General features: G+C 41.2%; 1 protein-coding gene across 2 annotated transcripts; it reads right to left on the minus strand.

Annotated features, from left to right (window-relative positions):
• Window positions 1-1,682: 1,682 nt before the first annotated feature.
• On the minus strand, window positions 1,683-26,278 carry VDAC2 (voltage dependent anion channel 2). 2 transcript variants are annotated; one of them, XM_039480778.1, is made up of 10 exons: window positions 19,405-19,560; window positions 18,944-19,004; window positions 14,856-14,927; window positions 12,946-12,995; window positions 9,033-9,185; window positions 8,897-8,949; window positions 8,109-8,336; window positions 6,414-6,564; window positions 5,329-5,386; window positions 1,683-2,236 (listed from the first exon to the last, which is right to left on the minus strand). In XM_039480778.1, exons 2-10 carry the CDS (start codon window positions 18,981-18,983, stop codon window positions 2,145-2,147), a joined length of 897 nt encoding a protein of 298 aa, XP_039336712.1. In that variant the 5' UTR covers window positions 18,984-19,004; window positions 19,405-19,560; the 3' UTR covers window positions 1,683-2,144. The 2 variants fall into 2 exon arrangements, with proteins under 2 accessions (XP_039336712.1, XP_039336711.1); XM_039480777.1 differs by lacking the exons at window positions 18,944-19,004; window positions 19,405-19,560 and adding an exon at window positions 26,121-26,278.
• Between the last annotated feature and the right edge of the window lie 1,170 nt (window positions 26,279-27,448).

A 27,448-nucleotide genomic window follows, 5' to 3' on the forward strand; every position in this document is an offset into this window, starting at 1 on the left:
GTCATACAGACAAGACCATGAAACCTGTTACTTTTCAATCCCTGGCGAGCCGCGTGCCAAAAGTTGCCGATCCTGCTCTAGATACATGTGCACAAATCCCATTCACAGCATGATGAGTTGCACAGGTATTCTTGAGGGCAGTATTTATCCTGGAGTGTCAGTGGATTTTGTATATTAAAACATAAAAAGAATAAGAACCTATCCGGCAGAGGACTGTACTCCCAAGAGTTTAGTCTGTTTTCCCTAAGCCCAGGTGTGGAGCAGGGAACGCAATGCACACTGAGGGTGGGGGGAACTCTTCACTTCCCAGATATTCAAGCTAGCTTTTTGAGAAGTGCCTCAGAGATTTGGGCTTGGTACATTTTGGCATTGAGGGTCTCTCTGTACACTGGTCTATAACTAAAAGAATTACTGCAAAAGTCAGTCTTTAAACCAGTTTAATGAAAATACAAGGCTTACGTGTATCATCTTAAAGTCACCACGGTAATTAGGGGAAGAGTGTAACAAGTCATATGCCTTAGTTCAGCTCTAATCTGATGTTTTACCATCTCCCCTTCTCACCTTTCATACCAGGTAATACTCAATGTAAAATAAATACTCTTATCACAAGAGTAAACTTGCCATAAAAAAAAAAGGAAGCCACCCTATTGACTATGGTGACTAGTAGGAAATGCTAGTAAATATTTAAATAGCTTAAGTCTACCACATTGCTCTTTAGTACCCCAGAACACATGCTGTCTTCCAGGCTGTTCCTCCCATCTAGTAGTGTAAATTCAGATGTACACCAATGTGGCTATATAGTGCAAAGCACGTAAACGTATGCAAGAGGAAGAATTTCCGAGACAGCCCCCTGAATGGAGGATGGCTCTTTAGCAGCATGTGACTGCATTTTCTAAAGATATGTATATATATTTACCTTATTCATAAGGTCCCCAAATTCAGAACTAGAATTGTGACCTTAAAGTCAGTCTTTGCATCTCCACATTAGGAGGATCACTGCACATGCATTTCCATTATCCTTTCTAGCAAGGTTCTCTTCCACTTGGAGCTGTATTCTAATACCTAGGAAATCTTTTTAGCACTTGCATTACTGCAACAACTTCAGGAGTTATCACATTTAATCACTGATACTTGCAAAGAACTGTAACATCAAAGGAAAAATGCAAACTTTAATCCTTAGAGTGAGAAATAGAAGATAAAGTAAATCACGGTATCTTTCACACATTCTAAACAGAAGCTTAGCATAGTCCTGCTCACCCGGCCAGTTGATTGTACTGAGTGGGGCTCCACTCTGCAGCCAGACACTAGTGGGAGATGTAGCGGCATTTTTCCAAGTCAGACGGTGCAGTGAGTGTATTGTACTCTCCAGACCAGTAGGCACAGAGTACTGGACCAAATGCACTTTGTCCATGGAGGGACAGGAGAACTGGAGAATACGGAAAGGGGCCTTGTCGTACCACAGCAATAGATCAAGGGATGAGGTTCACTGGCTCCTAAAGGAGTTCCCATTCAATCGTCCTCAGCAGAAACCTGCTTGCTTCAACATGTGGTCAAAAGGACTGGGCCCATAACGGAAGCTCATGACCACTAAGGTGTGTGGCACTACAATATTATAAGTAAACTAAAGCTCACTGAGCCCTAGCAATAGCTAAACTCTTAAAATATTTGGAGGCACAAATATGTGTGTGTATTTGTTTTATTCATAATTTGAGTTGTCTTGGGATACCAAAAGTATTTCTAATTAAGGTGATTTAACAAAATTGCTGACCTCATTTCAAAACATCCACTGATCCATTTCTCATTCAATGGCAATATCAAAATGTTAAAAGGAACATAAAAACAAACATGCACACAATTGTACAGTTTTCATAAAGGTCTATTTCATTATTTGTGGGTAGCGCATTAAACAGTTAAATACATTTAAATAATGTATAAGTGACTGCACTAATGCAGAATTGATAACTAGATAGGTAACCAATTTAACTAGAAACCAGCTAACAAGTAACTGTCTAAAATACTTTGAATACAGCTCTTGTTCTAGGTCATCCCTCTTGGGAAAAAAAGCCTGCTGATCACATTGGAAATACATTTTTAAGGCCAAATTCTTCTGATATCCCTTCCTTGCAGCAGTTTCTTAGGCTGTTTCAAGCTTCCAACTCCAGACCAAGACCAAGTTTATGACCTCCAGAATTGATACTCTTCCCATCTACCAGGGCGGAGAGTGTAAGCTTCACACCTGTAAGATTAAAACAATCCCATGTTAACAACATGGAATCTGAAAGTGCTAGCCATTGTGTCAATCAACAAGTCTTCGTTTCATCACAAGTCCAAGTTCAATTATAATTACTTTCTAAGGTAGTAATTCAATAGTAAAGCAATTTCCACTTACATACATCAACTCCATTTAGCTTTTAAAAGAAAGTTGTACAAAACTAAGTTGAACAACAACTGTAGGTACCAAATGACGATGGGGGGGGGGGGGCATATAAAATGCAACTGCTTCACACAGAACTAAAAAAAACATGCAAATTCTATATAAGTATCACATTTTATATATTGATTTATGAGATTGAGTAAATAAACAAACTAATATGGAAAAAGCAACAGAGTCCTGTGGCACCTTATAGACTAACAAATGTATTGGAGCATAAGCTTTCGTGGGTGAATACCCACTTCGTCAGTATCTGACGAAGTGGGTATTCACCCACGAAAGCTTATGCTCCAATACATTTGTTAGTCTATAAGGTGCCACAGGACTCTTTGTTGCTTTTTACAGATCCAGACTAACATGGCTACCCCTCTGATACTTAATATGGAAATGAGCCCTTTCATGCATTATAGGTCACACAGAGAAAAATATGCTAAGTATATGAGATAGCCATTTGGGAAAAGTGCGATGATGGCTTCCCCCCCCACCCTTAGAGGGAGGATTAGAGATACTGCACAAGATGTATTTTTGCCCAAATAGAACAACAACTTCCATAAACATGAGGAAAAAGAGTGCAATTTTGAGAATGAAGCTACCTTAATCCTAGCTGTTTAGAGAGCTATCAGCAACCAGTAAAATCAGATATAAGACCTTTGGAGGAAGACAGTGAAGAATGAAAAAGACCATCTTATTTTCATTTGCATCTACTAAAACTATCCCCCTAACAGAGAGAAAGAATCTAGAAGTATTCTTTTGTCTGAGCCCACAAGGATCTCAGCAGGGAAAGAGACTACATTCAGTAAGCTACTGAGTCCCTTCTGACTACCCTAATAAAATCAAATTATGATCCTGTATACTGAAAGTTATTTAGATTCCACTCCCTGCCCCAAAACCTTGATCAGAACAAAGGAATGCTAACACAAATGGGTGGATTTATAACTCTCACTAATCTGAGATCCAGAAAGCATTTTGAAGCAACCCAGAAAAAAAAAAAAACACATTAAAAACCAAAAACTTTTCAGGCCTTCTTAACGTTTCACAAAGCAGCACACAGGGAAAAAAACAACTTTTTTTCCAGTTGATTGCAAGTCACCTGTAAAGTTAAAAATCTACAAGAAATCCAAATATTTGGAAATACAGAACAATTAAATACTAAGTTATGTCAACTCTGTCCCCCACTTAACAATTTCAACTTCCTTGGCATACTCCTTTTTTCCCCAAGACACAGTGGTGTTTTGGATCACAGATTTAGAAAGAGATCATCCAGCCTGTGCATGCAATATGAACAGCCAATGTACTTACAAAGCTTTCCATTTATAAGTGTGCCCTACACAGCCCTGGTTTATAATTGGTTTGAGGTCTCCATTATACACATGCTGTATCTGTCACCTGGATAATGCACGTGCACATAGAGCTATAAGGATCCCTCCGTATTAGACAGAATCAGGCCCTTAATAAGGAGCGGAGGAGTGACTACCAGTTCCTGATTAGGAAAAAAGGACGAATGTAGTCAAATAGTTTGCTGAGTAACGAAGGCACAACCCGGAGGCAATTAAGAATAAAGCATTCTATTTTTAGTAGTGTCTGATAACACAGTGTTTGTAAATGGATGGATAAAGCAGGCTGAGTTTCTCAGATATGGAGCAGACTAAGAGCAGTTCAGCTACCTTTAACTGCATGCATTAAGCGTTTGGAATTTCTCATTAGTTTTTAATCCTAACTCTAAATTTTCTTGTGCGTTTTTGCAAACCGCAACCTTCCTGAAAGGATTTTTATCTTTAAGTTATGGATATGAACACATTTTTTTCCGGGAATTTCCTTAGTTTTTTAAAGAACAGAAAGAGCCTCTTCCTCCTTCTGCCCATGTGCTTGTCCTAGGATTTCATCCTCCTCCCCCCACAAAAGCAGCAGCTCCAATCATCCAAGGTATGCAACAGAAATTTTGAGAGGCATTATCTCTTCTTGTCAACCACAAAGATGAGCCCCCACATGTTTTAATACACTAGCAGTTAACTGTTTTCTAAACCAGAAGTTGCTTCATTTCTGAAACAAAACTACGCTGAATGAGTTTGCTCCACAAGACAGCCCCATTGTGTATATGGTGTTAATGCTATTTGGACAGAACCTGCTCAACCCAAGACCAAAAACAGGTCAGGTTTTTCTCACATAAGTCTGGTGTCTTAATGGTTTATTCACTATCATGTTTTATAACCAGAAGTGATTTAAACAAACAGCACAAATGGACAATCACTGAGAACACTGTTACCAAGGTATTAACTGAACACAGAAACTGTGTTAGCTGGTGATCAAAGGATGTGTAAATTACTGCACTTGTTTAATATCTTCATAATAGTTTTAATACGAATTAGGTATTCGAAAAACAAAACCAAACAGTTCTTTCACTCTGCTGTAAGAAGTTGATTAATGGATACCAGCCAGATGACAACTGGACATTTTCTATGAATGATGGTTAGACCTTCCAGGATACTACCAACAAAAATGTTCTGGTTAAATTAAGATTATTAGACTTGCTTGTTGTCATTGCAGCATAATACCGCACTGAAAGTTTGGAACACATTTGAAATCCATCCTACTGGAAAACAAAATGGAGGACACACTTAGCCTTAAACTTTCCAGAAATGCCATTGGATTTAGCCAAGCAGAACTCAAACTCAGTAGGAGTTTTAGTTTATGGTATATGAAACTGTCCAAGTACGAGTTAGCCTCCAATATAGATCAAAAGGGAGAAAGACTGAAGAGATAGTCATTCTGAAGAGAGGAGAGAGAAGCCATCTACTGTAACTGGCATGAGTGTATAGATAATATTTCAACAGCAGTTCCATGCATAATACCTAGGAATGCATGATTGCAGTGAAGAGATTTATTTATAAAACATTTACCTGGCCTCAAGGTCTGGGTGTAACCCACTCCAACTAAACTAGAGTTGTTCACTTTTGCCTGCAACAAAACGAAAAGCTGAGTAAGAAACAGCAATTCAAAAGAAAACCATGAAAGAACGTTCTTTGCTATAACCCCGTAGTGACTATAACAGCTGTCACCAAGACCAGACATCACAAATTTAAAGCCAGTTTATATTTTGCAGTATCTTTGTATTTACTGGATACACCATTCCCCTCCCCCACAAAAAAACAAAAACCAAAGCCACACACACACCCTTCTTATCCCAGAGAGAAAATAATATACAGTTTGAGTGGGCAGGCAGAAATTTACCTTTCAAACCACATTCCAACATAATCCCTGTTAACCGAAATGTTTGTTTAGGACTTTTCTAGGAAGAGAGCCAATTCACCCTTTTATTTTTAATGCTTCCGAGATTAACTCTATCAGAACAAGTCACAACATCTAATAGTATTCATTGAAGAAATAGAATTTCATTGATTCACTCAAATCAATGAATGGTCATTTAGTTTTACTGGGCTGGTACATTTCTATGCTAACCATCATTGTTAATGCTCTCAGTCAATAGTATGTGCACCAGCACTAGAAGTTCAGGCTTGCAAGACTCTTATTCTAGACCCAATGACATCTGTTGCACGGACACTACCCACTTCAAAACTGAAGTTAAACTAGAGCAAGCCAAGCTCTATTGTAGATAGGGTGCTGACTGGTACAGGAGAGTTCTCAGCATGGGAACGTGGTGCAGTAATCTGAAAAAGTGTCTGAACCACCTCTCTAGAGTGATTTAATGTGTAAGGCACTGAATTGTGTTACTATAGGCATAGTAAGAAGACTTTCTGTAGAAAAAGTAAATCACAGTTACTTTGTTGTATGTAACTAAAGTCACATACTTTACAAGATTTAGTTGTTAACATCTGGGCTATCACAGACCTTTACACTAGTGATACAGAAGAGTAACTGGCATACTTCTTGACCGTTCCATATCAATATAGAAATTTATACTACTATAAAAGATATCCAGTTGTATATTTACACAGAGCAAGAGGAAGCTTAAAGCCATACTTACAGAGATGGAAGCAGTGGAATCCAACTGGTATTTAGCTGCAATACCAAAACGAGTGCTGTTGCTGCCTGCTGTCCAAGCTAGATTTACAGCAGTATCAAGACTGTCACTCACTTTCTGGTAAATTGAGCCACCAAATTCTGACCCGTCATTGCTGCAAGATATTTGCAAGTGAAATTAAATTACAGGTTTATGTGTATAAAATATAAAGTCCTACACTTATATTTAGCTTTTAAAGTTTTACTCGCCTGGGGATTTTTTTGTATTTTAAACATGACACTAATTTATTTTTCCATTCCAAGACATTAAAAAGGAGGGCAGATAAATGTAGTTTGCAAGGAAGAATAAGCTATTTTAGCAGAGTCCATGAAAGAAGCTTACTCCGATAATTATATTGCTAAGGGTGATACTAATGTGTTCACTTGCACAATTAAGCTCATAAATACTCTAGGTAAATTCCTCCTTCACAGAATATCAGGATTGGAAGAGACTTCAGGAGGTCATCTAGTCCAACCCCCTGCTCAAAGCAGGACCAATCGCCAGACAGATTTTTGCTCCAGATCCCTAAATGGCCCCCTCAAGGACTGAACTCTCAATCATGGGTTTAGCAGGCCAATGCTCAAACCACTAAGCTATCCCTCCCCACAAAATCCTGGCTCCATTGAGTTCATGGCAAAAACCTCTGTTTAGTGCTGAAACTAATGAAGAGTATGAAATGTTTGATACAGACATGCAAGTTATAAATTAGAGGCAAATATTCAGAATAATCTTGTGGTTACTGGAAACAATGTTTCTAAGTATCATTATAGTATTACTGTTAAGAAAAAAGTCAAAGGACATTTTATTCTAGAAAAGCAATACCATTTTCAAATCTTTTAATAAACTTTGAAAGCAGTTCACTGCAAGTCTGAACAATCCTGGTTAAAATTTATATTGTCTTAAAAAAAAAAAAGGGAAGAGGGGGAATTAAGAAGGGGGGGGGTGCGCAAGTGTGTGATTTGACTCCAGTGAATACCAGTAAGTTGCTTCCTACCTTAACACCATGCAGATTTAAGTTAACATCACTGAGACATCAGTAATGCACCATTATCACAATTATTCAGCCTGAGAAGTCAGCAGGAAGGTGAGAACACACACAAAAACTATATGCTTTGCCATGTATGGTTAGATTTCATAAACTTGAGTGCTTCCTATGTTAAAGTTCCCTTCCAGGGCAAAAGGAAAGGGCCTAAGAATTAAAAGCACTGGCAAAGCATATTTATTTTAACTATATCATGCCAACTGTAACTGCTAATAACTATTTCCTGTAAGAGATCACAGGGAACAAGTGTATTATTGTAATGCAGTTTTCCCAATCGGAAGGAGGGGGACAGGTACTTCAGTCTACTTTGTAAACACAACAATACTTTCAATATTGCTTTCTATATTTTGCAGACTACAATGCATATATTACAGAAATTACTTCATGTAACAGAGTAGTTAGAAAACAAGCTATAAACACTAAACTGAAAAGAGGTACAGAAGTAATTACTGATCAGGTAAAGAAAATCTCATGTGTTACCCCGGTTAATTCTGTACGAGGTTCTCTCACACAGAGCATATTTGACACTTTCACAAGCAAGTGCTATTAATTCAGAATTTGAAGCTTATGAATACTCTTACTACAAGCTTCTCAAATACAGTTTTTTTAATACTCACACGTTAGTGTGCAGTTGGAAGTCTCCAGTTTTGTAACCCACAGAGAAGTTATTCCTTGTCAGCTTCGATTTGGCACTATCAAAAGTCATCTGATAACCAGCAAGCCAGCCCTCGTAACCAACGACAGCCGAGCCATGGATCGCAGGTCCAGCAAAATCAAAGTCAACATCACAACCAAGATTTACACATTCACGTTTATAAGATGACTTAATTTTGCCACTTTTCTTCCTGAAGCAAAGAAATTATTTTTTAAAAAGGCTTCATCCTCTACTATCAGTCTAATTTTTACTACTTAACCTGCAGTAGGCACACAAAGGCCATTAGAGAATAGGTGTCAAGTTGGGGCAAGACATAACTGACCAGTCATGGAACCAAAATGCAACAGCCCATGAGAAAGTTTCAGAAAACACAAGGATTATACATTTGAAGACTAAGGAATGAAGAAACTTCTTTACTTCCTTATCCTGCCCAAAACTCCCAATAAAGTATTATCTTATATTTGTGCTAGCAGAGCCTTGAGTACTATTCTAACAAATGTAATTATCTCATTAGGGTGCCAACTATCCTGTTAAGGAGCAAAACATTTTGCATCAGTGCCCCAAGGAGCCACATTCAAATATAACAGCCTGGATTAACAGCAGTAGTTTTGAGCCACCAATTTCAAGCCATATATATACTCTTCATTCACAGTTAGATTAACCTATTAAATATTCATTTGACCTTTACATGCGAAGTTATTCCCCTTAACATGCCAAAAAGTACTATCTTAACAAAAACAAAACTCTTACCCTGTGTTTGGTGAGAAGGTTGTGTCAAACGTTAGCTTCAAACCTTTGGCAATCTAACGAGGGGAACAAAAGCTATTAGCTCAGATCTGCTGGCTAAGTGAAAAAATTAAATACAAGTAGTTCGTCAATCTGTTACCTGATCTTCAATCGCAATTTCTGTTCCCAGAGTGTTATCTGTGTTCCATTTTTCTGTGAAAGTCAGACCATACTCAGCCCATTTGTATTTGGTCTCCAAGCTCCCATTCACTTTCCCTGTGTCTGTGTTTGATGAACCAGCTGTTGTGAATTCCTAGTAAGACAGTATAGGTTATTCCTGAGTTGCACACATCCCAGAAAGTCTCACATGGTAAAGGTATCTTTTTTGAAACTTAAAAAACTAAACAATGTAAACAACTGTAAGGTAGCATTGTCCTGGTCAACCAGTTTGAATTATACCCACCCCCTTTTGTAACAATTTGCTAAAAAGGATCTTCCAGATTTTCAAACTTAACCAGGAGATGGCAGTGTATGTGCTGATACTACACAGTTCAAAAATGTAAAACCCAATTCCAAAGCAAGGAAGTCCACTGTGCTATAAGCAATTGAACTATACTATTCAGTGTAGTTCATGTTTTACACTTCTTTCTGAAGCAATTTGTTTCAAGTCATTGTTTCCTTAAAAAGCAGAAAAATGTTATTACAAGTACAGAGGTGAGTTTGGTGCTCATATTATTGAAGGGACTATCATCACTGATCAGAGCCAGGCCCAGTGCAGACAGCATCCCAGACAACTCTGCCAACATGCTGCAATCCTCATATAATACTATTGCTATTCCAATCTTTAGTGCCCAAAGAGAGACGATCATGCTACAATTGTGAGATGGCCCTACATATACATTTTAAAATAAACATTCAGGGATTAGAAGAAATTTTACAGTTGCAATCGAAAAATGATTTGAACGTAAGTCTCTAGACAAAAGGGCAGCACTTTGGTTCTTAACTAGGGATTTTAATAGCCACACAAGTGAGTCAGGATTCCCAAGTAAAAATATAATTACATAGGGAGACTGTTAATAAACTTCCTATCAGTTAATGTCACAGACTTCCATTCCTTACACAGAATTATATTTTTTTTAGATTCAGGACTCTCAATGGATAACTGTTACGCTAAGTTATTTTAAAATAAACATTGCAGTTATTTATATTACAAAACAGCACCTTAGTTATTAAAACTGAAAGTTATAAACACTAGTTGCTTCTCGCTACTTATCCTCTTTACTTTTTGCATCTCTTTTCTTGGAAAATGGAAAGACTAGTCAATATCTACCTAATATCTATCTAATTTTGAAAACTTAAAAATAAACATGGGCACAATGCTGAAGTGTTTGGCTAGCAACTGCTGCAGGGGATACTTGTTAAACAGTCTTTCCACTCCATTTTATTAATGATATGGAAAAATTTCTGATGGTCTTTAATTTAAAAAAAAAAATTATATATAAGTAAATTTTGACCCAAGATATGGCTGGCTGTGGGTTTGTCTATATGGTGTAGCAGTGCACACTAGATGGGTGTGAATTCAAAAGCACACCAACCTGTTGCACACTAACTGGCCCAGGTAGACCCTGCTTGGGCATACGTATTAGGGAACTTTTATTTAACGCCAGCAGGATCTATTTGGGCCAGTTAATATGCAACACGTTGGTGTGCTTTAGAATTCACACCCCTTCGATGTGCACTGATGCACCATGTAGACAAGCCCTGTTTTCCCCTACGCCCACTAGAATTAGCTAGCCACTCCTTAAGGTACTATATGCATTTACTACTACTAGAGGGAGCATTCATTTTATGTGAAGAGTATGTTTAAACCAAACATTTCTGGAGTATTGTATCAATCTCACCATATACTGAAGGAATATCTAGATTTCCTGTAGATAGAGGTATATGAATGCCAGAATGTGTTGCTAAAGATTTACCTTAGTTAAGACAACAAACTTTAAATTTATTAAATGAGGTAGTTTTATATGAAAAATTAACTTTGAGTGAGTGATGTTTACTTGCAGCATATTATTTAGCCACTAGATGTCTTTGCAAAACACAGCGTTCCAGACATGGTAGCAGTCCCTAGTAAACAAGGGAAGAAAAAAAATGAAATTCAAGTTGCGCAGAAGCCTGTTTGCCTGTAGCAGTCACCTTTTTCTTTAAGGAATACCTACTATTTAAGGCAGGCTGTGATTCCATAAATCAAGATAGCAACTAAAGGCTGAAGACTATTAGTGATAAATAGCTTATGCCTTATCTACACTAGAGCATTGGCCTGCTAAACCCAGGGTTGTGAGTTCAATCCTTGAGGGGGCCACTTAGGGATCTGGGGCAAAATCAGTACTTAGTCCTGCTAGTGAAGGCAGGGGGCTGGACTCGATGACCCTTTGGGGTCCCTTCCAGCTCTATGAGATATATCTCCATATATTATTATTATAGATTATAAGCGGGTTTGCCAATATAGCTATACCAGGAGAGCACTAGTGCGGGGAGAGAGAGAGAGAGAACGAACACACGCTTCTTTTTCTGGTACAGCTTGAACCTGTTCCCCCAGAAGGAATAATCTGTACCAGACAAAGGACTTTTTCTGCTGATATAGCTAATCTATCCTAAGGCTTTTGCCAGCATAGCCATGTTAATCAAGAGTGTGATTTCCCCACACACCCCTAACCAACAAAGCTATGTCAGCAAAACTTTTTGGTGTAGATCAGGCTTTAGTAAGATGTTTAAAAGGTTAGATGTTTTCATGAAATATAATTAGTATGACACTACAATGGCCATCAACCTTAATTCTTCAGTTTGTAAACTATTGTGCTAATTCAGACAGAAATATCCCCCAGGGCAAAATACTGAACAATTTGTCTCCTGCTCAAGAATCCAGCATTGGTCAGTGTCAGCGGTCAAAGTGATTGGTGAAACTGTTGTTTCACTGTTCAATACTATGGAATCAGATTTACAGAAATGTAGGGCTGGAAGGGACCTCAAGAAGTCAACAAGTCCAGCCACCTGGACTGTGGCAGGACCAAGTAATTACAGACTATCCCTGACAGGTGTTTGTGGAATCTCCATCACTGGAAATTTTGAAAATCTCCCTTGGAAGCCTATTCTAGAGCTCAACTACCCTTATAATTAGAAAGTTCTTCCTAATATCTAACCTAAATCTCCCTTGCTGCAGATTAAGCCCATTACTTCTTGTCCTACCTTCAGTGGACATGGAGAACAATTGATCGCCATCTTCTTTACAACAGTCATTAACATATTTGAAGATTTATCAGATCTCCCCGATCCCACCCCAGCCTTCCTTTTTCAAGACTTAACATGTCCAGTTTTTTTTAAAACCTTTCCTCATAGGTCAGGTTCTCTTAACCTTTTAATCATTTTTGTTGCTCTCTTCTGGACTCTCTCCAATTTGTCCGTATCTTTCTTAAAATGTGGCGCCCAGAACTGGACACAATACTCCACTGATGCCTTACCAATGACGAATAGAGGAGAACAGTTATTTCCTATATTTTACATACAACACTGCTGTTAATAGACCCCAGAATGGTATTCGCCTTTTTCACTGCTGCATCTCATTGTTGACTCAATTTGCAATCCACTACAACTCCCAGATCCTTTTCAGCAGTATTACAAGGGTCTTGAGAGATTTACACTGAGCACAAACAGAACCAAAGAATATTCAGAGAAAACTAAATTAAATTTCTATATGGTCTGATATCAGTTTTACCTTTAAAAATGGTTCTGCTATTCGTTCATTTTTACACACAAAATGAGTGACAGCCAAGATATACCCTGCTTAGCAACTTTACAAAGACAACAGAACAACTACTTCTGACTACTGCATGTCAGCATACACGGCAATGTGATTTATGTTTGGAGCTACAGATCTCTATGGCCTGCTGAAATGTACTGTACAGCAAACACTTATCAAAGGATTCTGTCAACTAGCTAACTTTGTCCATAAAAGATCCCTTTGATAAGCAGGAAAATTAGAGCACATTTAAATTCATAGTATTTTTGATTAAACTCACCACCCCGCTTGCAGACTTTGTTTTCACGTCCAGTTTCACCAGCCCAAAACCTTAAGAAGATAAAAAGTACACTGTAATAACTTTAAAGCGTGTGCATTTTTTTAAGCAAAAAATTTAAAAAAAAAACACTTCAGCCATTGACAAGAGCAGTATAAATCCTATGAACGTTGAAACATCTGTAGTCAGTGTTGAACTGAGTAGTGTTCTCTCAAACTTTAAAGTGAAAAAAAAGGAATAGTGAAGGCCTGATTATTGTACACCAATGACTACTAGGGGATATTTTCTCAGTTAACTAAATGAAAGTTTTTTGTTTCTGTCTACTCCACAAATTCAACTCTGCCTCTCAAAGACAAGCTGTGCCCTTTCTGGCTTTTATGCTGCCACCAGTAAAAGATTCTGAAGTCTGAATTTAGCTTGAAGTTATGCTGATGTGTGAACCAGAAAGAATACAGCTTATTCTATAAGCACTACTGAGTCAGAGCTAACAAAAAGGTTAGGACTCAAATAAACTAGGAAATACAGTTCCAAATACACAAAGGGAGTAAATTTAAGAAGTGCCATTTTTAATATTGTCACCCTTCTGACAATTAGCTGTACTTTATATTATACTAAGCAAATAATTAGATTTAGGGTTTTTTTTTTTTCCCCAGAAATGTCATTCTTATATTGACAGGGTGAGATTTACACACACTCACTCCCATGAACCCTCCTGAAGGATGCTCAATACAAGAGCCCACACCACAGAAGTTGATTTATTCAGCTTTAAAATAATCAGAAGTTATACACACAAGAATTAGTCATATCCTCTACTTCTTTGCCACTGTAAGGTTGCTTCCTATCATAGTTATCTAGTCAAGTCCAATTACGTGTCCCAAGCAACAGGTTTCTAAGCTACGGTCTAACAGACCTCAAAATTTTTATATTTGATATTACAGTAGCACCTAGAAGCCCCAGCCAGTTATATGTTGTGCAAATACACAGTAAAAGACAGTTTCTACCCTGAAGAGATCACAGTTTAAATAAATAAGAGTGTGAGGAAAGAGAGATAGATGATATAAGCCGAAGATTGGGAACTGAAACACAGATTATGGCCCCAATCCTGCAATAAACTCTGGCAGACTACCATGCTCTGAAGAGCCCCAATGAAGTCCATGAGATTCCAGGGGTCTGCCTAGCAGGAACTCATTGCAGGATTCTGACCTACAATGTGATCTCCAAGGTCACAGAGGCATTTTAATACCAGAAAGTCCTGTTGCTTTAACTATATCTGCTTAAAGCAGCACAACCCCACAAGTGTGAATGCAGTTATACAAGTACAAAAAGAGCTTTGCACTGGTATAGCTATTCCAATACAGCACAGGAAACAACCACCAGCATATGGCACCTTTACGTCTAACAACTGCGTCCACTCTAGGGGGTTCATCAATACAATGTGGGTTTTTTTAAACAGATATAATTAAAGTCCCATACCTAACCAACAATTATTCCATGATAACTTTCAAGTGTAGACCAGGCCATAGGAGCTGGGACTTGAACCTCAGTTCTTGATTGCTAGTCAGCTGTCTTAACTACAAGACCACACCTTCCTCCCTAGAGTACTACTATAAAACCCATTCCTTCCTCGTTGTTTACATCAGATATTTACATACTTCTTTCCCATCTATTAACTTCTAATTAGCCAATGTGTGTGTGTGTCTAATTTTTCTTCAAGTCAGTCCCACAAGGTCTCTAACCATTTTGCTGCTCTTGTATGAACTCCCTCCAATTTAATTAAATCCATGAGTTTATCCCAGTGTATACAGGCACGCACAAATTAACATTCCAGAACATGTGCAAATTAAAAAATGTTAACTTTATGTCCTTCAGCAAATTTCTTTATATTGCATTTTTCTAAAAAGTATTATTCCTACCATAGCCTTTGTTGAAGATATCTCTGGCAGATTTGCCAAGATCTGCATATGATGGAGGGATCGCCATTGGAGCTGGAAAGATAGAGATAACAGGTATATTAATATTGAAACATATCATCTAAAGATAAACTCTCTTTAGTTCTAAACCCACTGTGTCTTCCAACAAGAACACACATATACAGGACAATTAACAACAGATGGCTCAAACTAAAGCAGTACATGATACACCTACAGATTTTCATAGAATGAATACTGACTATTCCAAAAGTGGCATGGGTTTACCAAAGTTCCTCCCCATGTAGATTCCAATATGGATTTCCCAATGTTTAGTTAAAAATTTAAAATGCTCCATATTTCAGAAATTGCAAAAGCTTTCAGAGGAGAAAGATGCCATTCCAAACTGGGCACTGGAAAGTTGTAGGAAACTGTGATGAAATCAACAGACTCTCTATACTCATCAGGATCCCCAGGAGATATTTTTGTTAAGACCCCACAGGATTTTTTCCTTTTTTTTTTTTGGAAAGGAAACATGCAGGATTGTGTATCTAGTTTGCATCTATACTTGGCCTTGTGTTTTAATACCAGATATCTAACTCAAAGAGAGAGATTCAAAAACACTAATAAGGTTATTAAATTCAACAACTGTTCTGATAAACTTTATAGAAACTCTACACACCCACACTCTGCAGTGAAGAAGCTAAATATTTTATAGCTAACACCATGTCACTTCTGTCACAATTTTTAGTGACATTAGTAGATCTGTTATTTTAATATTTTAAAAAAGTATTTAATGACCAATCTAGTTAGTCTAGTTAATGCATCCCCTTACTATAAGAGAGAGATGGGTCTATTCTGTGGTCCAACCTCTTGCTTCCTCATGCTGGCAAGAGTTGGGAGCAGGGCAGAGGGAATGTGATCAGATCTTGCTGAAGAAGGAACACACCATGTTGCTCTGAAGCAACCTCTGTAACAGAAGTTAGGTTGATGGGATCTAAGTGGAGATCCCCCAAACCAATGAGAGCTATCAGAAAAGTGAAAGAGTCAAATAAAGGCTTTTCTTGGGGAATGCAAGAAAGCTTAAGCCTTTATAAGCCAATGGAGGACAGACTAAGGTGAGGTCAAGTGGGTGGAGAAGCACAACGTTTTGGCAAGACTTCCCTCAGCATGGGGCCTTAGGCAGGTTAGAGGCCCCTAAAACACTTTTCACTCTAATGTGGTTACTACTCACCCCTTTCAAACACCCACCACCACCCAACTCCTCATGTTGGCCTTCAGGATTATCTATCACTGCTCATTCAACAATTCTTCACAATGCAAGGCTGTTATCTCCTTCAGTGGGAGCTTTCCCATAGACTTCAACCGGAAAAGAACCAGGACCTTAAAAAGGGCCATTGTCAATTTGAACTCTACGGTCACATTTTCATATTTTCACATGTGAAGTGTCTGTATAACCCCCTCTCCCATGTGAAAGCGCCAAAAACAAAAAAAGGAACTATAAAGGGGAAACAGTGAAACTGACTAGACAAGGAGTGTTGTCAAAAGTACAAAGTCTGCAAACAAAGAGAAAAGTTCTCTAATCTCCTTCAGTTGTAGTGATCTTGCGTTACAAGTTAATAGATAAAAATTACATTTGTCTAAAATTTTACGTTCATGGTGTCTCTAATGAGGAACTAACACAGCTGCCTCCAATATGCCACCTGTTTTGCCTCCTTATTGAAGCAAGTGTACAAAGGAATTTACATTTTTACTAATCTGTATGCCAGAACATTCAATGCCTCCATTTTGTTTTGTAGAGGAGGGCACTAAATTGTCATCCAATAGGTTTCAAAGACTAGCATCCTATTGAGATGAAAAGGGCAGCTCACACTTCATTTTTTTAAAAGGGGTAAATCAAGTCCTGCAGAAGACAATGGAAATTCCACAGTGCTGATTTTTGGAAATCTCTGTGAGCCTTAAAGCACACGGGATCAAAGCAAGGTTCAAGAACTCACACTTTTTCAGAATGTTTCTTTGTAATTTTTAAGTACCAAAAACTGCTATTGTAAAGAGAAAATTCAATATTCAGGAACAAGTAATAGTCAAAATAATACTTTGTTTTGGGACTTAACATTACCTTTCTATGGTGCTAGTACATATGTCAAGTGTACCTGTGTAACTAAATCTCATTTTAATGGGTTCACGTATAGTCCAGCAATCCCTTAGGTAAGTGTTCTAGGCTCTAGGCCAGCTCATTATTCTGAAAAATAGTTGTATGTCCTTAATAAAGAGTGGAATAACCTCGGCACTGAAATGAAGCAGTTTCTCCCTGCCCTTTTAAAAAGGGTGATTAATATTTATAGATTAAACAGCAGATCATATGCATACAGGTTTTAACAGCTTGTTTGTAACTTGTTAATCAAAGCAATTTTAAATTATAATACACAATTTAAATAGTTTTAAAAAGCTGCCATAGCAGACTAGTTACCACCTTAAAGTTAGAAAATGTTTCAATTGTTTAGAAATGAACAGCTGTTGTTCGGATTGAGCTATACAAACAGTAAAGGGAATTGTGCTATTTTCCATCCTACTGCCTACTGTGCAGCCAGACTTAAAACAGCTCTAAAGTTAACACTTTATTTTAAAATGTTAAGTCACATATTTTGAGGCTTTCTTCCAAACCACCATCACCCAAGAAAAAGCTATGTCTGATTTCATTTTTATAGTAACCTTCTGCATCAAAACATTTTGGCAGTGATAAAGTAAATAAGCCTTTTGTTTTTGTGTAGTAAAACAAATTCAAAAGGATAATCTCATAGTATGGCATCAGATTTATGCTAAACAATGCAGATGCCATGAAAAGTTATTAGAGGCGGTAGCAAACAATTTATAATAAAATTGCAGATTAGAAAGATACTATGAAAATTATTATGCTAATTCAATTACAGTAACAAACATTTGGCCTGGTACATACAAGTTGCTAAATATTTGTTACATGTCCTTCCTGCAAATAAATGGTGACTATAACTGCGTGAATACCACCATAAATATTGCCCCATGTCTTAAAATGCAATCTAACCTGCAGGCCTGTAATTTTTAATCTTATGTTAGTATAGATCAAGTGAGGGACCAATGGTTAACATGTGTCCTTGACACTTTTATAACGGTATCTGGTCACCCTACATTACAGGAAAGATCAAGTGTGAAATATCGGGACAAGGGCTGGTGGGTAATAGGAGCTCATATAAAAAGAGCCCCAAATATCGGGAGTGTCCCTATAAAATCGGGACATCTAGTCACCCTACTGTAATGCGCTACATTCAAAGAAAGAATAATGCTAAGCCCTGTCTGTCATCAACCCTGTACTTCCCCGCCCTCCATTCCAATTAACAAAACCAACCCAAGTGAAGTCAGAGGCAGTTTTTTTTTTCAATCCAGTCTCAAATTTTCAGTTTCTTTTACTAAAAATGAATATTACCCAGGTAGATTTTAAACATTACATTTATAAATCCTAGACACTTATGAACTGTAAATTTATAAAGAAAAATCAACTATTTCAGCAATCTTGTTCCTGATTGTGACTGATGCAAATGGCAGCTCCACCTTTATCTGTGGCTTCAAGCTATCCCTTTTTCCTTGTGCATTCCTGGAAACATGGGGTCACAATTGTTGCTCCAAGAAAGCCAAATTAAGTTTTTCCCTTTACCAAAGAAGGAAGATAACTGGTGATTTAACCACCAGATAAGAAAATACTATTAACCTACCCTAAAGAAATACAATTAGTGTACAGTGTTACCACAGTACACCTTTCCCTCAAGGTATTCTGTCTGTCTCCTTCACACCCTCATATTAAAGACACCTTGAGGAATTCTTAGAGGACTGATGTAAATTTTAAAACGTCAGAAGGTGGATCGCATTTTTAGGCAGATTGAAAACTGTCTTGACACCAACTTTAGGAAGCCTGTCAGGGGTGGATGCTTTTGAGGAGAATGCTGGGCTGATGTTAGCCCTCTGGGTTCAGTATTTATCGGCCCTTTCCGATCTTATACAGCTACTAATCTTACAACAATTATATTTAGCCATAGTCTTGTTTAAACTCTATCCCTACTTACGTCTCGGAGGCGGAGGGGAACATGGTGGAGGATAAGTCATAGCTAGGCCAATCTAATGAATCTACAAAGAGGGGGGAAAACCAACATTCAAGAGTGAGTGAGTGAGTGATGTCTCTCTAAGCATGGACCGGGGCCAGGCCCGCCCCGCTACGGCCCTGGCAGGGAACGGGCTCCCCGCGCAAAGGCCCAGCCAGACACGCCGCGGCTGCAAGGTGAACGCGGCCATCTTAGGACCCCGGCCGGCCGGCCGGCCTCTCTCGCCACCTGCTCTGAGCGGGCATCGCAGCCGCCCCCTCGCCCCACGTTCCCAGCCGCGGCCCCAGCCCGGGCTCCCAGGACAGTGGCCCGCTACCCTGCAGGGCAACGCGGGACGGGGCTCGATCCCGGGGAAGGGCCGGAGGGGCGCGGGCTTCCCCACCTCCCCCCACTCACACAGCCCCGAGGCGGGGCCGCCCCGTCACCTGGCCGGCGGGGCTGTCCGAGGGGAGCCGGGAGGGTCTCGCCGTGAGGAGGCCGCGCTGCCTGCGGCCGCTCGAACTGGAGGACGAAGTGAAGGAGACACCGACTGACTAGTCGACCCGCCCGCCGCCGCCGCGCAGGACCCCAACGAGCCGGGGCTGCCCCACCAACCGCCTGCCCCGCCGCGGTCCCCGCCTCGGGCAACACCTCGCCCTCAGCTGGCACACACCGACCTCACCCCGGGGGTAAAGCGGGGAGCCCGGCGGCGGAGGGCTAAGGGAGGGGGAGACTGCCGCCGAGCAGGCGCTGCGGAGGGCAACCCCAGGCGACAGAGGGGTCCTCTGAGCCCTGGGAGAGAGAGAAGGGAGGGGCCTGCAGGAGCAGGGGAGAGACCGGGGGTGGGGGAGAGGGGCGGAGTACTCTGAGTGGGGAGGGGTTTACTCTGAGTGGGGAGGGCGGGAAGGTACCCTGACGGGGGGGTTACTCTGAGTGGGGAGGGGCGGGAAGGTACTCTGACGGGGGGGTTACTCTGAGTGGGGGGGCGAGACGTTAGAGGGCAGGTGCTGGGAGGAAGCTGTGTGGGAGATACTCAGAGAAGGGGAGAGGCTGGGGGCCACTGAGGGGATACTCGCAGAAGGGGGCAGGAGGAGAAAGAGGGGGGCTGTAGGTGGGAATGGATATTGAATACTGTGAGATCATATCCCCATCTCCTCTCTCACGCTCTTGGGATGGGGAAACCGTTTTTGGTAGAAATGAGAATTTGGGGGTGGGATGGGGGTAATTGAACGCTTGCTAATGTGCATCACAGCTGCAAGGCTTCCTGTAAGGGTGAGGAGAAATAAGACATGGGCTTTTTTTGAAAGCATGCATCTGCCCTGTTGTGTCCCCAATATTTGATGTGTTGTTGGGGATGCGTTTTTTTTTAAATCCACACTGTTTTCTAAGGATGTCTACACTACCACTTATGCTGCTCAGGGGTGTGAATATTCCACCCGCTGAGTGACATAAGTGCTAGTGTGTGCACAGTGCTTTTCCCACCGATATAGCTACTGCCGCTCGTTGGGAGTGGATTAATTATGTCAAGTGGACAGCTCTCTCCAATCAGCATAGATCTTACAGTGGCATAGATGCATCAGTACAGCTGAGCCGCTGTAAGCTCTCTAGTTTATACATAGCCTTGGTCTCCAGTTCCTTTGTTTCTGATAAGTCAGTTTGCAGTAATGCAGCAGTAAAGACATAGCAGAAGACTTCATAATTTGGTGGAAAGAATAGGGTGACCAGATCACCCAGGTCAAATATCGGGACGCGGCGGGGCGGGGCGGGGGCAGAGGGGGAAAAATGGCGGCAGAGCAAAAAAAAAAAAAAAAAATTCCCCACCCCCGATTCCTCCTCCCTCCGCAAGCGCTGGGAGGGAGTCCCGGGAGACTCAGGGGAGCACGGGGCCGGGGTGAGTGTGAGTCTGGCCTGGCCCCGAGCAGGCAGGACTCAGGCGCGGTATCTGGAGGGAGAGTAGGGGGTGGCCTGCGGGGCTGTTCTCCCCACCTGGGCAGCAGGACTCGGGAGCAGCCGCTGCTGCAGCTCCCGCTGCCGCGGGGGGAGGAAGCGGCCGCTGGCCAAGCTCGGCAGTTGCGGCTCTGGCGCCCACGAACCCCCCGAGCCTGGGCCTGCTGCGGGGACCCAGCGCGCACGCTGCGCATACCCAGCCCCTGGCCAGTCGCGTCTGGGCTGCCTGCCCAGCTGGTGCAATCCTGCGGGCGGCCTCGGAGTGGGGGCAGCAGGCCCCAGCCCCCCGCATCCCGCTCAGGTCCTGCAGGGGAACGAACGGGACTGGGCTTCCGATGCCTCCGCCACGGGATTGCACCAGCTGGGCAGCCAGCCCAGACGCGACTGGCCAGGGGCTGAGCGCAGTGTGCGCGCTGCCCCGCAGCAGGCCCGGGTTCGGGCCCGGGCACCAAAGCCGCAGCCGCCGAGCGCCACGTGCTCGGCCACTTCCTCCCCCCGCAGCAGTGGGAGCTGCAGCAGCGGCTGCTCCCGAGTCCCCTGCCCAGCTGGGGAGAACAGCTGCCACCTAGCCCCGCGGGCCGCCCCCCTACTCTCCCTCCAGGTACCGCGCCCGAGTCCTGCCTGCTCGGGGCCAGGCCAGACTCACACTCACCCCAGCCCCGCACTCCCCTGAGTCTCCTGGGCATGGCATGCTTGGCAAGAGGTGGGGATTTGGGGAGGGAGACAATGGGGCAGTGAGGGGGCGGGGATGGGGGCGAGGATTTGGGGGAGGATCCAATGGGGGAAGGAGAGGGCGGAGTCGGGGCAGGGGAGGGCGTGAGCCCTTCGGGCTCCGGAGCCTTTGCTTGTTTGTCCAGTGTCCCGACCTAACATTGGTCGGGACGCGGGACAAACAAGCAAATATCGGGACAGTCCCGATAAAATCGGGACGTCTGGTCACCCTAGGAAAGAAAGTGTGGGTGTGATGTGAGGGTTGTACTCAGAATGACTGGTTCAGAGGTGATTGTATGCATGGTGGAGAAAACATCAGAGGGCACATGAAAAATGCAAGAGATGCCTGCCCACACTCAGCAAATATCCATATTGGGGAAATAATCCCCATTAAAAACACTGTAATACACTATAAATGGTGCAGCTGTGCTGCTGTAGTATAGACATTATGGAGATGGAAGAGGTTCTTTTGTCACTGTAGTAAATTCACATCCAAGAGGCGGTAGCTAGGTCAATGGAAGAATTCTTCTGTCGATTAGTGCTGTCTATACTGGGGCTTAGGGCAACTTAACTAAGTTTCTCTGGAGTGAATTTTTTCACTTCCCTGAGCGACATCGCTAGATCAACCTAACTTTGTAGTGTAGACCAGCCCTGAGTAGGGAATCTAAAGTCAGTTTTATCTAACCAAAACAAGAGGCCTTTGCTGTGTCTGGCATGCTACAGACCATAGGACCATATGATGCAAGTTTAAGACATTCATGGTGACAAACGTATTACTATTTAAATAAAGAATCAAATGAAGTCAGCATCAAGCCCCCTGCTGTGCAGTTTCGGGGAGATGGAAATAAAGGTAATTGTGCCATTATGGTGCTATTATTGGAAGGGTATATGATCAAATTGGCTACTTGTCTCTGAAAAACAGGAAATTGTTGCACTTGATTTCAGGGTCTGTCCTTGTTTCCAATTTACTACATACATTAAAAAGCCACTGCATTTTATGCTGTTTTCCTAATTCCTGCATATGGTAGCAACATAAAGGTACCACCAGACAGCTAAGCAAATGAAACTGCCATGTGCCTCAAGGATTGCACTACACTCACCCTACACCTGGTCATTGCCACCCTTTCGTTTCCCCTGTCCCTGGTGCACAAATTCTCCTCACCACAGTTTCCAAAGCCATTTTGTGCACCTCTCCCTAACCCTGACACCCCACCAAAACCATCCCATACTGCCCTACTTCCCTGCTACTGTGATCCTGGCTTTTCCACTTTGAAAATGTGGGCACCCTATACATAATGTGTGAACACAAAAATAACAAAGCAACTGTCCTTTAATTGTTTCTGGAATACATATTGACTAGGATTTCTCCCCTACAACTAGTGCTCCTGAATACTGTGGTCTAAGCTGCTAAAAAGCATCAGTCAGGTCACTGGCACCAATAGCCAGAAAACTTCTCTTTTTACAGTGCTCATCTGACCACAGAAGAGTTCCCTTTCTAAGAACGGAAAGCGAAGCTAGACTGAGTGTCACATGACTGTTCTGCAGCAGTTTTAATGATTTAGGAATCATTAAAAAGGGGATAGAGAATAAGACTGAGAATATATTATTGCCCTTATATAAATCCATGGTACGCCCACATCTCGAATACTGTGTACAGATGTGGTCTCCTCACCTCAAAAAAGATATACTGGTACAAGAAAAGGTTCAGAAAAGAGCAACTAAAATGATTAGGGGTTTAGAGAGGGTCCCATATGAGGAAAGATTAAAGAGGCTAGGACTCTTCAGTTTGGAAAAGAGAAGACTAAGGGGGGACATGATAGAGGTATATAAAATCATGAGTGAAGTTGAGAAAGTGGATAAGGAAAAGTTATTTACTTATTCCCATAATACAAGAACTAGGGGTCACCAAATGAAATTAATAGGCAGCAGGTTTAAAACAAATAAAAGGAAGTTCTTCACGCAGCGCACAGTCAACTTGTGGAACTCCTTACCTGAGGAGGTTGTGAAGGCTAGGACTATAACAATGTTTAAAAGGGGACTGGATAAATTCATGGTGGCTAAGTCCATAAATGGCTATTAGCCAGGATGGGTAAGAATGGTGTCCCTAGCCTCTGTTCGTCAGAGGATGGAGATGGATGGCAGGAGAGAGATCACTTGATCATTGCCTGTTAGGTTCACTCCCTCAGGGGCACCTGGCATTGGCCACTGTCGGTAGACAGATACTGGGCTAGATGGACCTTTGGTCTGACCAGGTACGGCCTTTCTTATGTTCTTATGTCCTATGACTAACCCCACAGCAGAAATTGCTTAGTCACCAGTACAATATTTGTGCTGGGTCAAGGAACAATCTGTATGGCACAGCTGGTTCTAAGGTTCCTAGTCCCCTCTAATAGTATTGCCTTTTTAATGTATTTGGGACACAAAATGAGGTCCCACAAGAGAGTATAATCAATTCACTATTATATGATGGAGTGGTTCATAATTTATCAGAATATATGGCACTAAAATAATATTCTGGATTATGGAAAAGAAAGCCGTTTAGGAGCCGGGTCTAATATATTCCTGTTTGGTATCCATAAACGATGTGCAGAGTTGAACAGCTGAATACAGTTTTCAGGTCCAGCATAAATACATTCATGCTGGAGGACCCAATAAGCTAATACATTTAAATAAAGAAGATGAGCATGTTACAGGAGACAATGTATTAGTGAGTGAATACCAAATACACAGACCAAAAGGGTGAACAACAATTGGGGAGAGAGAGAGAGGGATGAGAGGAGGAAATCAATGTTTTGAAATATTCATTAGAAATGAATTGATGTCTTGTTAAATATAAAATGGATTGTGGCATAAATTGTATAATAGTCCATTATTTAAAGCCACAAGTCCATTACTTAAAGAAACAATCAGCCATTATGAACAAACCTCTAATCCACCTACCTGAAATCAGGCTTTTTTTAAAAAAAGTTTTAGTTATGATTTGGTTTTATTTTTAGAAATTAGAGACTGCAAGAAATAACTGCCCCACCCATAGGAAATGGTGGTGAATCACTGCTCTTTCAGGAACAACATAAAGACCAAAGCTGAAGCAAGACTGCACCCGCTTCCCCTTTGTGTCAGCATTCTATTAAGGGTATAAAAACCATGCATCCATCCCTCAGTTCCTCTCTAGCTACAGACACATCCCTTAAGCCTTCAAAGTACTGTGGCAGGAGGGTCACTGTGGATCTGCAGAGATGATGTATTTGGAAAACAAAGGTTACTTTGGTAGGTAACTTCCTATGCCTTCATAACATTGTGTCCTCGAGATTTTAGCTGTTGTCACAACCACCCCTCCCCATTCCCTTCTCTCTAAATTGGCTTTTCTCCACTGTCTGCACCATTCAGCCAGCTCCTCCAGCCATATTTCTTAACTAACACCACTTTGTAGGGATCCAGGCACCAGTCTCTGTCAGAATGCACGTGTCTGATGTCAATGCATGGGGTTGGTTGAGAGTGATTGTAAAGTTGTCATGCAACTTGGAAAAACTCTATTGACCCATTACCATGATGATCTTGAAAAATATTAAAAAGTGAGGTACTTGCCCATTAAAGAAAAAGAAAGCAAGTGGGTAGAATTCATATGTATTTCCATCAAACAGCTTGGCTAAGCTGAAGATAGGGCTGAACACACATAGCAATATTTAAGGCTAAAAAACGTAAGAACTTTGCAGATACCACTTACTGAGTGTTAGAAACCCAGGAAATGCAGAGTTGAGGACAAACTGAAAAGAAAGCCAAGCATAACACTGCAGCTAGGGTACTCAAACTGCCAGAACTCAGCTAAGGACACGCTGAATTGTCCCAGTTTAACTAACTGTGATTTTAAACCAATTTCATGAAACTGGTGCAAAAAGTATCCATTCCTATTTCAGTTTAATCCAGGCTTCTTTCATTTTTGTTTAAATCAATTAGGAACAGGATTAAATTAAACCAAAAAAAAGTCACTCCTAAAACTAAAGCAGAATGCCTACCACACAGGGCATTGCACCAGTTTAAATAAACTTGCACCAATGCATATGTAGGGAAAGGTTGTGCTCACAATAGCACCAGTGGGTGGTAATTGTGGGACCAGGAGAAAGATGGTTCAGGGATTCCAGCTGGGGAGCCAGAATGGCTGCAGGAGTCACCAATGCTAAGGGAGCCCTGCAGCACTTTGAAATTGTATAGGCAACCTGAGCTGGAGGAAGCATAGGTGCCCTTAGCACTATAGGATCATTGGGGCCGAAGGAAGCTGGACTCCTGCTTATACTAGGCTTTATAAAGGGCAGCATCACTTCTGGTGGTGGCTTCAGGATCCCAATTATTCACACATATAAAGTCAATCCCAAAGCTCCTTAGTCTTTCACAAACAACAAGAAAATAAAAGGGGTGGGGGGAAAAATTCCATTATGAGAGAGAGCTTAGGAACCTAAGGGAAGGGGACGGTAGCCAACCTAGAACACATGAGTGAGCTTGTACTTACTTTTACTTTTGTGTTTTTCTTTGCTTGATGAATCCTTTCTCTTCTTTTTCTTTTTTCTTTTTGGTGGGGTTTCCATCTCCCTTGAGGTTTTTCCCTGTGCCTCAGGGAATAAGTCCTGGTCTAACATAGGTAAACACTGCTATGTTTTACTAAGGCTTTACGGTGGCTAAATTGGTGGGACTTTATCCCTTGTAGGAGGAGCTATTGTAGAGCCTTTTATGGGGAGGGGTATTTTGCTTTTTCTGCTTTAAAAGGGAGTAAGAGGTTCTGATAAAAGTACAATCTAAGAACATTCAAATTACTGACTGTTAATAAAAATATAACTGCCCTTGCAAATCTAAGGCTCATAGGAAAGTTGGTTCAGATAAAGAGCCCAGTTTCCCTAATTCACTGAAATGGAGTAATGAAATCTGAGTGACGTAAAAAATGCGTAAAGCAGTTTGCACCTGAAATGGCAGTCAGTAAACATGAATAAAAGTATTAACTCCTGCTGTATTGTTGGTGTTTTTCTGTCTCTCATTTCTATTTGAATTCTATGCAGCACTAATCATACTCAGGGCCTTACAAACATTCACTAATTAATCCTCACATCACCCTCTTGAGTTAATAGTATTCCCATTTTACAGACAGGGAAAACTGAAAAAGAGAGCTTAAGTAGCTTCCCCAAGGTTACAGAGAGGATTGTTATAAAAGGCAGGGCTGGAACTTGGGATTTCCAGATTTCCAGTCTTGTGTTTAGACCACATCTCATCATCTGTTACTATTTTTTCTATTATATTTTTGGATACTATTTATAAGGTATTTATTTTCAATGCCAATGGATCCAAGTGCACATGGGATAGCAATTAAATTTATATCAGGTAGAGTTGCTAATGGCCTCTAATTGAGGTGCAACTAACTTTTAAGAGCAAGGTACTAGAATATGTCCCCCAGTTAACCAATGAGGAAAAATGTGGCATGAGTACACTTTTGGGACTGAGACCACTGAAAGGCCATATAGAGCCGGACCACTGAAGGAGAAATAGTCTTCTAGCCTACTGAGGCAAGGCCTTCATAAACTTCCTGGCATGTGAGGGAGGGCAGCATTTTCTGTTTGGTAGGATCACTGATTATGATGGGAGGGTTAACACTTCCTTTTCCCTACTACATGCCTCTGCAGGATGCTGCTTTAAAGGGGTTGAAACTTCAGCGAGCCTTGCCCCTACTTTGTACTATGCTAAGGGCCTGTAAAGGGTTCATTTTGAGGTGGCTCCCCTACATGGAATAGTATTTGAATGAATGGCTTTCACTTAACTATATTCATCCCAGCTGCCCACCTTACTACACTT

The sequence above is a fragment of the Mauremys reevesii genome, linkage group 7 (assembly GCF_016161935.1).
Source record: "Mauremys reevesii isolate NIE-2019 linkage group 7, ASM1616193v1, whole genome shotgun sequence".
Taxonomy (NCBI): domain Eukaryota; kingdom Metazoa; phylum Chordata; order Testudines; family Geoemydidae; genus Mauremys; species Mauremys reevesii.

Bases quoted from the DNA above. Each gene is read 5' to 3' on its own strand.
- VDAC2 (XM_039480777.1), bottom strand. From the start codon at position 26,247: ATGTTAGACCAGGACTTATTCCCTGAGGCACAGGGAAAAACCTCAAGG. The intron at 12,996-14,855 runs GTAGGAATAATA...TATCTTCTTAAG, and splicing joins TATCTTCAACAAAGGCTATG to GTTTTGGGCTGGTGAAACTG. The intron at 8,337-8,896 runs GTAAGAGTTTTG...TCTTTGCTTCAG, and splicing joins ACCTTCTCACCAAACACAGG to GAAGAAAAGTGGCAAAATTA.